The sequence below is a fragment of the Petaurus breviceps genome, unplaced genomic scaffold (genome assembly GCF_028583685.1).
Source record: "Petaurus breviceps papuanus isolate PSGF00001 unplaced genomic scaffold, PetGlider_PUasm1.0 224, whole genome shotgun sequence".
NCBI classification, from domain to species: Eukaryota; Metazoa; Chordata; class Mammalia; order Diprotodontia; family Petauridae; genus Petaurus; species Petaurus breviceps.
The window spans coordinates 11,605,639-11,619,534 of NW_027185887.1; the positions used below are offsets into that span (position 1 = coordinate 11,605,639).

The window sequence follows — 13,896 nt, forward strand, 5'->3', positions numbered from 1 at the left end:
GAACTGAAAAACATTATTTGGAGAAAGTGTGCAGAAGCTTAACCAAATTATCACCAGTCCGAGACATGAAACAGGTTAAGAGCCCCTCTGCTTTCGAGGAACTTGTCTGGGATTACATAGTCAGGATGTGTGAGAGGCAAGACCTGCTCCCAAGTCTTCATGACTTTGAGGCCTGCTCTTTACCTAATCATGCCATCTGTCCCTGGATACAGAGAACTGGAAAAAGAGTATTTTAAAAAATCTAAGGGGTGGCTAGGTGGCGCAGTGAATAGAGTACCAGCCCTGGAGTCAGGAGGTCCTGAGTTCAAATCTGACTTCAGACACTTAACACAGAACTAGCTGTGTGACTTTGGCCAGGTCAGTTAACCCCAATTGCCCCTGCCCCCCCAAAAATCCAAGCATTCAGTATTTCCTCCATAGCTTGAGAGGTGACAGTCCTCTGGAAAAGGCTATAACTGAGCCGACAAGTATAAAAGCCAGTACCAAATTTATATACTAACATTAGAGTGGGAGCTTAAAAAAGGAAAAATGTCAAGGGGGAGTGAACCAAAGGCTGAAGTGGAAATGGAAGGAGGAAAAAAAACTGATGAATAGCTATTCAAAATTATATTCATGGCAGGGACAGGACCTTCAAACACAAACTCTAGAAATATTCTAGAGGACTCACCTGACCAGAATTTCTGTATTTGGAAGCCAGGGCCCCCACCACCGCTTGGTCCACATTGGCACTGTCAAACACGATAAATGGGGCATGCCCTCCTAGCTCCATGGAGACCCTCTTAACAGAGTCAGCAGCATAGTGCAACAGAATCTGCAGTTACAATGGAGAACCAGCCATGAACACACATTGAGATGGAGGCAACTATCAGACTCTGACTATGCAGTCATAGAATTCTAGAGGTGACAAAGATGTCCTTCGAAGAAAAATGAACTGGAAAGGCCTAATGCTCTATCAGAAGGCTAAAGCAGTGCTTATTCTGTGTCAGGCAAAGAGCATGAGAGCCTGGGAGTGCCAAGACACTGATTTCTAGTTTGATTCCTATACCTCCATGATGCTCACGCTATGAAGGGTCTCTATTTTTCAGAAAGCCTTTCCTGATTGGCAGATTCAGTTTTCCCTTTTTTCACTGTTATCACTTTCCCTTTTTAGGTCACCTTAAAACAAATCATTTTCTTATTTAAATTATTTCCCCATGGGTAAGGGTAGTCTATGCTAGGGGATTGGCCTGGCAGTCATTAGAGCAGCCTGACCTTTGCTGTGGGAGGACAATGAACACCAGTGGTCTGCTGCCCTTGAAAACCTGGCCTCGTGGCCAAGCATTACATTTTCCTGGACTTAAGTGTGAGGGTTTCCAAACCCATCTCTGAGGTCTCTCTACCTCTCTTTTACACAATAACATTTTACATTTCATATGACCTTTTAAAGTAAACTTTCACATACCTTTCCTGTTGCTGTTGAGCCAGTAAAAGAAATTTTGGATACTAATGGATGAGTGCAAAGAGCTTCCCCGACTTCCTTGGTCTTCTCACGAGAGCAGGGAACCACATTATAGACACCTGCAGGAATTCCTGCTTGGTTGGCAAGCTAAAATGAGAACAAAACAGTGATTTAAAAGGTTCTCATTTTATGGGAAGGCACTTTTGTATTTTTATTCCCAGCACATAACACATAATACACTATACCAGGGGTGGGGAAGTTGTGGCCTTGATGCCACATATAGCCCTCTAGGTCCTCAAGTCTAGCCCTTTGACCAAATCCAAACTTCACAGAACAAATCCCCTTAATAAAAGAATTTGTTCTATAAAACTTGGCACATGTGGCCTTGGAGTCACAGGTTCCCCACCCCTGCACTACATGCTTGCTTATGATATGGTCAAAGAGGGAACAGAGTGCAATAATAATGATGATAATGAATAATCCAAATGTTTCCTTTAACGTTCATCTTCAAGGGAAAAAAAGCAGTATGGGCCTAGAAAATTTTTTTAATGTTATATAAAACACACACACATACATGACTGAAAAATAAAAAGGATAAAAGGAACAGAAAAGGGCTTGAACAAATCTTCCACAGAAAAACATCAAGCAGAGTCTGCACTCTATAAAGAGTCATAAATAAATGGAGCATGGGCCTCAGAAAGAAGACATACTTAGATGAGGAGCTCCTTGAGGGGAGGAGTTCATCTCAGAATCCCTAGAAGAGTTTTTTTAGTACCGTGGTTTGGAAATGCTTGTTTTGTTCCATGAACTGAAAATAAAATAACTGAATATTAAAATAAAAATAATTTAATTAGTAATGGTATAATTATATTTTATAATTTAGAATAATTATTTTAATATAATAATTAATAGTTTAATTTTTTAATGAAATAATTTAATAAATTAAAAAAAAAAGATTTCCTAGAAGACTGCTGGTACTCCCATTGTTCTGAAGAGCGCTCCTGAATGCTCCCATGCTTTCTGAGGACAATGGTCTGTAAACTTTGAGGACCACATTAGAGGGCTGTGCAAACAAAGTCAACAGTGGAGAGTATGGGACTCTGGAGGCCTAGGTCGTAAATGGAGAAGACAGTGACATTGGAGCTCTTGAGTGTTCTCATGTAAAAAGATCTGACACAAAGGACAAGATGTGAAAGAGATGCTTCTGAAATCACTTTCTACATTTTGTCCAATTAAAAGAAAGCCCTGAAGGAGCAATTTGGGTGCATATGATCAAAACTAAATAAAAAAAAAAAACTCCTGAAAGGAATAGGAAAAAAATCTAACCACATATTTACTTAAGAGATAACCATCAGATTTAAATGCAAATAAAAATGAAAAACTTTTCTAGAAGGGGATGTAGGCAAGGAAAGGTGTTTTTCCTCATCCCTTGACAAATGCTCATTTATGTCCACTTATGGCACAGTGGAATGTATGTTGTAGTAAGAGGACCTAAGTTTGAATATCTGCATTGCCATTTTTAGTTGTGTGAACTTGGGGAAGTCACAATTAACCATCAGCTGCAGTTTATTTATAAATAAACTTATAAACATAATATATACATACATATATGTAATATATATAAACTTTTTATATAAAATTTATTTATAAATAAACTTGATTTATAAAATACAGACACTGGTACTTGCTATCCAGGAGTAGCTGATCCAAATCTTGTCATCTCTCCTTAGGCCTCCTACAAAATCCCACTCCAATCTTCCTCTCATCTGAGGATCTTGTGTCATACCATATAGAAAAAGATTAAGACAATTTGCCAAAAGTTCCCTTTTATTCCCTCCTCCTCAGTTGATTTCATTCTGACATATCTCTTCACTATCTCCTTCTTTACTCCATTCTCAGATAGTGAGGGCAGCTGTACTCTGTCAAGGCCAATCCTTCTACAGATACTCTTGATCCAGTTCCCTCCCAGATTTTCTCCACTGTCACACTCACTTTCTCTTATTTCCAGTGTATTTCTATCTACTACCTCCTTTTCTGCTGCCTACAAATACCTCCTGAAAAAACAACAATTCTTTACTTGATCCTCCCATCTCCTCTAGCTATTTTCCTTTATCATTCTTCTTCTCAGCTAAACTCTTTGAGAGAGTCATCCACACTTGGTGACTCCTTTGGTGCAGGACCTCATCACCTTTTGCTTGTATTATTGCAACAGCCCTCTTAACTGAAGGCCTGACCTGTGCCCGGTGAGCTCCAAATTACCTCCAGGTTCAAAGTTCCATGTCTGGCATTTAAAGCCCTTTATAACTTGGCCCTTTCCTTTCTTTCCAGTCTTCTTGGACTTTACTGTTCTCCAGGCATTCTGCCATCCAGTTACCTCGGTCTACCTCTCATTCCTTGAACAGGATATTCCGTGTCCCATCTCTGTGCCTCTGAATTATCACGTGTGCCTCATATCTGGAATATTCCATACCTTCACCTAGGCCTCTTAGTTTCCTTGGCTTCTTTCAACACTCAGCACAAATCCTTCTTCTGCAAAAGGATTCTTTTTGGTCCTCCCATTTTATTAGTGCTTTCCTCTTTCAGATTACCTTCCATCTACTGTACGTGTCTTTACACATTGTATCCCCCGGAATGTAACCATATTGAGAGCAGAGAGCGCTTTTTGCATTTCTTTGTACCCATGGCAGTTGGTACAGTGTCTGATACATGGTAAGCTTTTAATAAATGCTTGATGAGTGACGTAATGGGTTGCACTAGTTGGGTTGTAAAGTCCTTTCTGATTTTAAGTTTATAATTCTATGTATGAATGAATACATAAAGAAACTTGCTCACCTCACCAAGGGCCAGGGCAGAAAGAGGTGTATCTTCCGCAGGTTTCACCACCACTGTGCAACCAGCTGCCAAAGCTGCTCCTACCTTTCGGGTAATCATAGCACTGGGAAAATTCCACTGCAGTCACAAAGAGGGGAAAAAAGAAGTTTTAAGATAGCTCTGGAGAAATGTCTGTTTAATCAACCAGTCCACTGGAAGACGAGTTAGTTACTAGTTACTAGATGGATTAACCACCACGCTAAGCCCTGCTACCAAATACTTGACAGCTCTACAGGTAAGATACAAAGCCTACTGGGAAGAGACACTTCTTTTCTTTTTCGGTAATTAATGAAAGTAACAAAAAATAAAACGTAAAGGAACGAAATACTGTAATGGCAGAGATCATTAAAGATGGTAATAAATCCTCTTAGGCAACTTTAGTATAGAAGGAAGATGGCCTGGAACAATACTACACGAGGGGAGAGAAACAGTATGGTGGGTCTGGAGGCAGAAGACCTGGTTCAAATTCCCTCTAGGAGATTATTTGGGTAAGTTACTTCTCTTTACGTGTTCTCAGATTCCTCATTTGTAAAATGAAAGGGTTAAATTAGATGATTTCTAGAGATCCCTTCTTTTTTCTAGCTCTAAATCTGTGATTTTATGAGCCTCTGACCCAGCTGTAATGTGGGGAAAAACTTTAGGATTACAAAAATGAGGGAAGAAAGCAGTCTGAGAAAGTTTAGGTAAGAAGTAACTGCTTAAATGAATAGATCTTTTCATATAAGGTCTGGTCTTCCACTCTAGATTGCAGGTAGAGGGACAATGTACCATACCTCTCTATAGTCCGAGCACTAATCACAGTGCCTTCCATATAAATACTCCTACTTTTGTCAATCGCTTGCATAAATGCCTTGCCTAGCAAATTTTCACAAGACATGACATTGGGAAGGAGGAGAGATATTCTACATGATAAAATCACAATCTATAACAATTTTGACAGGCTAGAATTGGGGATGGATGTAGGCTAAAGCTAAAAAGATGAAAATCAATAGGAGGAAGTTTGACTTTATTTTTTAGGTCTGTGATTTTATCAGTATATGGAACATCAAGTGAGAAAACTCCCTCTGCCAATCCTCGAAGATCAGCAACTATTTTGTGCCTTAGAGAATTGTCTGGGGCACTGAGAATACTTTGCTCGGGATTACAGACATTATAGAATAGATTGGCATTTGGATCCAGTTATAACATCTTGCTTCTGGGTTCATAAAACTGAGTGTACAAGTATAGGTTAGGGGAGGATGTGGAGAGCAAGCATTATTGTTTAAAAAAGAAATCAAACGCAGGGATTCTTAACTGGAGTTCATAGACTAGAGGTGAATGGATAGATTTCAAGACATTCATAACCTTGGATGTGAAAAAATGATATCTTTATTTTCACTAACCTCTACCAGAAATTTAGCATTTTCTTCAACTATTTTGAAACCTTTTGTGAAGGGCTCCACAGGATTCATCAGACTGCCATGTCACAGAAATGGCCAAAGAACCTTCGGTGTATGGGTTTTCAGGAACTACAAGTTCAATATAAGTCAGCAGAATGACCTGGGAGCTAAACTAGCTAATTCACATTAAAACTTCATTAACAAAAATATAGAGAGAAGAAAAAGGAAGGTGAGAGTCCTATCGTATTCTACTCACATATCTGTGCAGAGAGGCAGCTAGGGTGCACAGTGGATAGAGGGCTGAGCCCAGAGTCAGGAAGACCTGAATTCAAATCTGGTCTTGGACACTTACCTGCTGTGTAACCCTAGGCAAGTCATTTTTATCTCTTATTTGCTTCAGTTTTCCTGACTGTAAAATGGGAAACAACAGCACCTACCTCGAAGGCCTGTTGTGAGAATCAAATGAGATATTTGTAAAGTGCTTAGCACAGTGTCTGGCATACAGTAGGTGCTATATAAATGCTTGTTCCCTTCCCTCCCTTTATATTCAGATCACATCTGGAGTATCAAGTTCAGTTCTGGGAACTATTTTAGAAGAGTATTGATAGGCAGGAGCACATCCACAAAGGGCAACCACGGTGGCAGGGAGACTTGGAACCATGTCATTCATTACAAAGATGAAGCAAAGACTTTGGGGATATAGAAAGACTCTGAAGGGACACGACAGCTACCTTCAAATGTTTAAGGGACATCGTTAGAGCTCTGAGGGGTCTAGAGATCAACTCGGCCAAGTCTCTCATTTTACCTCAGGAACCTGAAATCCAGAGAAGCAAAGGAACTCACTAGTCCAAGATCACAAAGCTGGCTAGCTAGTGGCAAAGTGGCTACTCCAATGCCAAGTCCAACGCCCTTTTCAGGTTACCACATTGTCTCAAGTCATTTATTTCACTTGGTCCCAGAGGGTAGGGAAAAAAAAACCCCACAACACACACCAATAAGTTACAAGGAAACAGATTTTGCCTCAATATAAAGAAAATTAGTTCACAAATAGGGCTGTCCAAAATGGGCTTGGGGGTAGCAGTGTTGCAGTCATGAGAATTTTCAAGCAGTGGCTGAGTGACCACTTTGTTGGGGATACTGTAGACAGAGCTCATGCTCTAGCTAAGAGGTGGATTAGGTCAGGGGTTCTTAATTCTTTTTGTGTCATGGACCCTTTGGTAGTCTGGTGAAACTTCAGGAACTTTTCTCAGAATTTTTTTTTAACTCATAATTGAAGGAAATGAAAAATTTCAGTTAGAGGTTAGTGAAAAGAAGGATGCTCATTTTTTCCCCATCTAAATTCATGGACCTTATGGAGATCTGTGGACCCTGGGTTAAGAGGTCCTGGTGTAGATGATTTTGAGGTTACTTCCAGCTTTGCGCAGGAAAGATTATATGACTTTACACTGTTGATGATGATGATGATAACCATGAATTAAGCAGACATTCTGCAAAACATGACACATATTACAAAAGGACTTTTTAGAGTTTGGAGTGTCAAAGTCCATAAAATTAGGTTTAAAAAAGAAACTTAATTGAATCAAATACAAAGAGATATCATTAGAATACATCATCATGCCACTGAATGATCTTTCCCCTAAATAAAGTCCTTGCATTCCAGTAACAATCATCCCTATATGAGTCTTAATCATTTATTAAAAAAATATATATATATCCTCTCACACATCATTGCCACACCTAACATTATCACAAGACATGAGTTACAAACTCATGTACCTTTGAAAAGGAATCAGGAAAATCAAGAACAGGTTCAGCAATTTTAGGAACAATACAATTATCCCTTGACATTTGTGGCGTTTGGGGTGCAGGACCCCTGTGAACATGGAAAATTGTGAATAACTCTAAGCCCCACCCCAAACCCTTGCTTTTAATAATTCTGATCATATTTATTTAAGACACAAAACAAGTAAAACAACGTACTACACTCATAAAACAGTTACACGTTCTACAAAAGGAATTTTCAGGGACTACAAGCCCAATATAAGTCAGCAGAATGACTTGGGAGCTAAACAAGCTAATTCACATTAAAACTGCTTTAAAGGGGCAGCTAGGTGGCACCGTGAATAGAGCACCAGCCCTGGAGTCAGGAGGACCTGAGTTCAAGTCCAACTTCAGACACTTAACACTTACTAGCTGTGTGACCTTGGACAAGTCACTTAACCCCAATTGCCTAGCCTTCCCCTCTCCAAAAAGCAAAAAACAAAAACCCAAAAAACTGCATTAGTAAAAATACACTACACAGTCTTTGTAGCTACCATTGCAACTTCAGAATCAACTTCACAAATTTCATTCTCCTACAAAAAGCACTGTGCCTGAGCCTGGATAGTAGAGAGACAAAGGGAAGACATTCCCAAAGAGAGTACATAGCCACTTTAGCACACTGAAACTTTTAACAAAATTTCATTATCTATAATAAATTTATGTATGAATACTTGTGGTGGTAAATGATGAAAATATATTAATAATATGTATTTATAACTTACTAAATTTTTTTTAGTTTCCTTCACATTCTCATTGTCTACAATTTTCCACACTATGCCATATATCTCCCAAAATTCCCATTTAATTATCAATGGCCAACCTGTGATATAATCAAAGCTGTGAATGTGAAATGCACAAATATATAGGGATGGCTATACATCATTTCACACTGAAGAATGAATAAGTTATTTGATGAGTCTCATCATTTCCCTATAAATGATCCTTTCAGGATCTACCAAATCCTTCCACTTACTGGTGTGATGATTGCAGCCACCCCAACAGGCTGCTTCAGGACCAGGCCCCGCCTATCCTTGGCAGGGGTATAAATTATGTCTCCATAAATTCGTCGTGCTTCTTCGGAAAACCACTCCAAGAAAAAGGCTGAATAAAGAATTTCTCCTTGGGCCTCCTTTAGGGGCTTTCCCTAAAATTAAACCAGAAGCATATAAAGGATACATCCATTGTTGAATGACTTGTGGGTTCACCGGGGAGAGGGAAGGGGGACTCCCACCACTGAAGAACTACAACATACAGTTTATAGTTTTCTAAAACTAGCTAAAAATGGTGATGTTAGTAAAATGACTGCCCACAGTCACACAGTTAGTGTCAGAGGAAGGATTCTTTCTAACTTCCTAACTCTATCTACTAAATCATTCTACATGTGACTAAACCATTCTTACACATCATTTTAAAAAAAATGCATGATAGTCACATCTTTGGTATCTCCAAAAGGCTAGTATGGTTAAGTTCAGTATTTAAAAAAAGACAAAAACAAAGAGAAAAGGCTTGTAAATATTTTTGTATTATTCAAATTTTAAAAACAATGTATGCCAATTTCCCGATTCACTGATCATGTTCTTTCTGCAAGAGGAATTCCTTAATTTATCATGGGTCTTAGAAAAATGTATCACAACAGATGAAAGAAATAAAAATGGTTATGTGGATTAGGTGACACAGTGGATAAAGCACTGGACTTGGGAGTCAGGAAGACCTGAGTTCAAATCCAGATTCAGACACTTAACTGGCTGTATAACCCTGGGCAAATAACTTAATCTTTATTTGTCCCAGTTTCTTCAACTGTAAAATGGGGATAATAATCACACCAACTTCTCAGGGCTGTTGGGAGGATCAAATAAGTTTATAAATCCCTTAGCATCACCTGGCACATAATTGATGTTATATAAATGCTAGCTATAATAATTATTATTATTATCACAACTATAATAATTATCACACCACAATCCTATATTGGTAAAAGTCTACGTTTAGAGCATGAATTTTTAATTTTCATAGCTATTCAGGAAAATGTATGAGTGAAAAAACCATGGGCTGGACAAGAACAAGAGATGACAGGTGTTTAGCCTAAGTATTTGCAATGGTCTCCTCCCAAAGTCACCAAAAAGTGAGCAAGGTCCCAGGCAGGATGGAAGGACGTCCCTGTGTAATATCTGGGCATGTACATGAACAAGACTCACAGAGGTAGGCTTGGATGAATGATGATCTGCATTGTTAGAAGGAATTTCCAAACCAATGAGACCACAGATACACTGGAATGTTTGAATAGCTAATCAGTGGGCTGGGAATTATTATTTTAATTTACTCATCTCTCACTGTACCATACTGCAATAACAATATTAAAGGGAAGCTAAAGGTCTTTGTTTAACAAAGGATTCTTGGATTCACCTACACCCACACTCACACCCACACAAGAGACACCAGGGCCATACTGTTCAATACATATCTTAACAGCAACCCCTGTGCAACACACTCAATAGGTGGTCATTCCACCTCTACTTAAAGCTACTCTCCCATTTTTTAGTATGAGAAAATGAGGAGAGCCTCACTTGAACCCTCCATATATATTCCTAGTCTTGGGGTAGCACATGCATATATACATTATCCTGGTTACTGGCTACTTATTGATCTTCAGGGAAGCTTCACGTCAGAGAAAGCCACTGAGTACCTGGGGAAACGCTAAGGGAGTCACACAGGCCACTGACTGTACTCACATTTTCAGCTGTGATGATCTTGGCAAGGTCATCTTTATTTTTTATCATCAGATCATACCATTTTCGCAGCAATGAACTCCTTTCCTGAGGGACAAATAAAAAGCAGGGAGCATTATTTAATTGGCCTATGGTTCAAAAAATGATACATGACTATAAATTTCTCAAAATATTCCTATGGGATGTGAGCAAAGAAAAAGAGATGGGGTAAGCCTAGCATCCAAAGTTCAAGAGACGACAAAAAGTTCTAATTGGTTATGTGAACGGAAATAGTAAGAAATGAGGCTGAGAATGGGTAGTGGAGTCATATCAGGTTGTGCACAGCCCAGCCAAAATGGCCTTCTGATTGTTCCCTATGGGAGACCCCATCCTCCATCTCTTTGCCTTTGCTCAGGCTGTCCTCCAAGGCACAGAAAGTCTTCACCTCCCCATCTTGGAATTGCTGGCTTCTTTCACAGTTCAGCTCAACAGCTACCTCTATGGGAGCTCTTTCTTGATCTCCCCCAGCTTTGAGTATCCCCCACTCACAAAATTCCCTTACATGCATTTCATGTGTACTTACCTCTGTGTAGACAGGTATCTCCCTCAATATAATGTAAACTTCTGAGAGTAGGGACTAGTTAAATTTTGTCTTTGTATCCCCAGTGTCTGGCATACAATTGGAACTTAACCTTGTTGATTAATAATAGGGATGGGATTTTACTCAATAGTAAAAGAGGAATAAAAGGTTTTTGTATATGTTTGAAAATGATAAACAATCATCATCAAAAATAAGTAATTATAAAACAAGGAGCAAAATCTTATTATAAAAAAATCCTTAGCCTTTAAAAAGTCAGAACCAAATAAATGAAGCAAAAACAAAAGAAAAAACCCAAAACCCACAACACTTTTATTTTGTCCTCCTCCAGGCTGAAAAAAAGTTCTACCACCTTGACCCAGTTTTTCCTCCCTTCCTTCATCTTTTTTTAAAAACCATTTTTGAATAGAGGGCTATAATTCATGTATATCTGCAATTAAAGTATATACAATTCTGGTATTGCTAATTTTATTCTACATATTCCCTAATATGCTTCGTATTTATCTTTTTAAAATAGCATAATATTTCATTACATGAAGAAATAATTAAGTTATTTTCAAAACTATTGAACATACAGACAGCTTCTACCTTTTTACAATGACAAAGAAAGCTACTGATGATATATTTATGGAGATAAATCCCTTTTTTGAGGGTTTGGGGAAAAATTCCTAGCAATGGAATCACTGAGTTGAACAGTTTTGTCACTTTCTATCCAGAGACATATTGTTCTCTTCAAAAAAAATCTGTAACCACTTGCTGTTCCACCATCAATGAATTTTTGTTATTTTTGTTTGTTATTTGTGCTATCTTGTTGGGTATAAGGTGGCATCTAATGGTTGCCTTGATTTGCATTTCCCTGGATAGTTGAGAAATTTGAATATCTTTCATGTGGTTATTAAAGGTTTATATTTCTTCCTTTGCAAATTGTTCATATCCTCTTCCTCCAATGGGGAGAGTATATTATTAAGCTTACAAATAAGCATTAGTTCCTTATAAATTATAGACCTTTAAGTGATATATTACCTTTTTTTAAAAAAACTAATCAGTTTCATTTAATCCTGGAGATACGGCCTTTTGTTCTGCAAAATTCCTTTATTATTAAGTGGGAGTAGGTGCTTACCACTGTTTATCAAGGTTGGAGAAACCAGGGGAAGAGAATGGAAGATCAGTTCCTCCTTTCCCAAAGTATATAAAGTCAGAAAAAGGAAAGTATATAAGATAGGTAGTGAGGAGCTAAACAATGGAATTGGGAGAAAGAGATTTTTAAACAAGGACTGACAATCACTCCCCTGCAGAGGCATTTGCAAGGCTTCAGAAGGTCTTTTTCCCACAAAAAGTTTAAAGAAAACCCTCCCCCAAGAAAGTGTGCTAATTAGAGAGAAAGACTAGAGGGAAGCATCAGGGTTACAAGGTAGCTTTGCACAAACAAGGGTGGGGGCCGTCTAAGAGGGAGTAAGTAGATAGTTTTCCTACTGAGCCAGACTTGTACAACTTGCAAACTTCTTTGGGCTGCAGATAGGTTATATTAGAGACAGACTGATGATGGTTGGCTGCCACAGGTCACGTGACAAACAGGAGAGTTGCCCAGTGGCAACCTTACATTTTTCCAGTGCTCCCCCAAGTCCTTTGGTGGGGAGCAAGCAGCCTGAGGGCCATATGTTGTGCAGGCCTGTCCTAAGCCAAATACCTCCAACTTCCTGCCACTGTCACACTGATATAACCAAACCCATTAATTTTGTTCTCCAATGATTTCTTCTGTCTGATTGCTCATCAAAAATTTTTGAAAACTAGAGTGACTAAATTAGTTCTATGTATTAGGAAAACTATCTAGCAATGGTGTGAAAGATGAAGTGGAGGGAGGAGAGACTGGAAGCAGAAAGACCAGTCAGAAAGTTACCATAATAAAACAGGGGAGAGATAATGAGAGCCAGGACTAGGGTGGTGACAGTAGGAATGGTAAGGAGGGGATGCATACCAGGGATACTTTGGAGATAAATTGACAGGACAACTGATTAGAAATGTGGGATGAGGGAAAGGGAGGAGTCAAATATGACTCCAAAGTTATAAGCATGGGTGACAATGTCAATGGTATCACCATTCTCTCAGAGATAGGGAAATCAAGAGAAACAGGTTCTGGAGGGAGGGTGGGAAGAAATATGAGCTCAGTGTTATTCATGATAAACTTGAAGAGCTAATGGGACATTCAGGTGGTGATGTCCAGCTGGCAAAATAACTCTAGTTTGAAAGATATGTCACAATTAGAGATGACAACCTGAGAATCATCCACATCAAAGAAACAGTGGCAACTAAAGGAATGGAAGAGATCACCAAAGGAGAGGGTCCAAGTAAGGAAGAGAACCAAAGATGGAGTCTTAAGAAAGGTCTAGGTTGGGGCAGCTAGGTAGCACAGTGAATAGAGCACTGGCTCAGGAGTCAGGAGAAACCGAGTTCAAATCGGGCCTCAGACACTTGACATTTAACTAGCTATGTGACCTTGGGCAAGTCACTTAACCCCAATTGCCTTGCCTTCCTCCCTCCAAAAAAAAAAAGAAAGAAAAGAAAAAAATGCCTAGGTTAAGAGGACAGGAGATAAGAGATAAATCAGCAGAGGAAGAATACTTAGAGAAATAGAATACAAAGATGAAAAATGACATAAAATTATCTTTTAAAAACCCCTCAGAACCTGAGCTCCACCTACTTTTCCGGTCTTTTTATGTATTATTCCTATCTACATACTCTGCAATCCAGTGACGCAGGTTGCCTTGATAAGCCTCCAACAGGACAGCTTCTCTCCTGACTCTAGGCATTCTCACTGATGTCCTCCATGCCTGGAACTCTCTTTCCTCTTCTCCTGGCTTCCTGCAAGTCTCAGCTACAAGCCCATCCCCTGGGAGAAGCCTTACCCAACTCCCCTTCATGCTGGTGACTTCCTTTAGTGACTACCTGTAATCGTATGTGTACCATCTCCCCCATCAGACTGAGAGCTCCCTGAGAACAAGGACTGGGTTTTACCTTTACCCTTCTTTATATCCTCTGTACTTACCACAGTATCTGTCAAACAGATGTTTAATAAGTGCTTGTTGG

At 39.1% G+C, this 13,896-nt stretch overlaps 1 protein-coding gene across 1 annotated transcript in view; it reads right to left on the reverse strand.

Annotated features, from left to right (window-relative positions):
* Window positions 1-13,896, reverse strand: part of ALDH5A1 (aldehyde dehydrogenase 5 family member A1) — a 42,894-nt gene that overhangs the window by 20,124 nt on the left and 8,874 nt on the right. The window contains exons 2-6 of the mRNA XM_069095051.1: window positions 10,239-10,322; window positions 8,483-8,653; window positions 4,271-4,387; window positions 1,442-1,585; window positions 668-811 (exon numbers count right to left, since the gene is read on the reverse strand). Of these exons, the coding sequence (XP_068951152.1) occupies window positions 668-811; window positions 1,442-1,585; window positions 4,271-4,387; window positions 8,483-8,653; window positions 10,239-10,322 (660 nt within the window). The remainder of the gene's footprint in view (window positions 1-667; window positions 812-1,441; window positions 1,586-4,270; window positions 4,388-8,482; window positions 8,654-10,238; window positions 10,323-13,896) is intronic.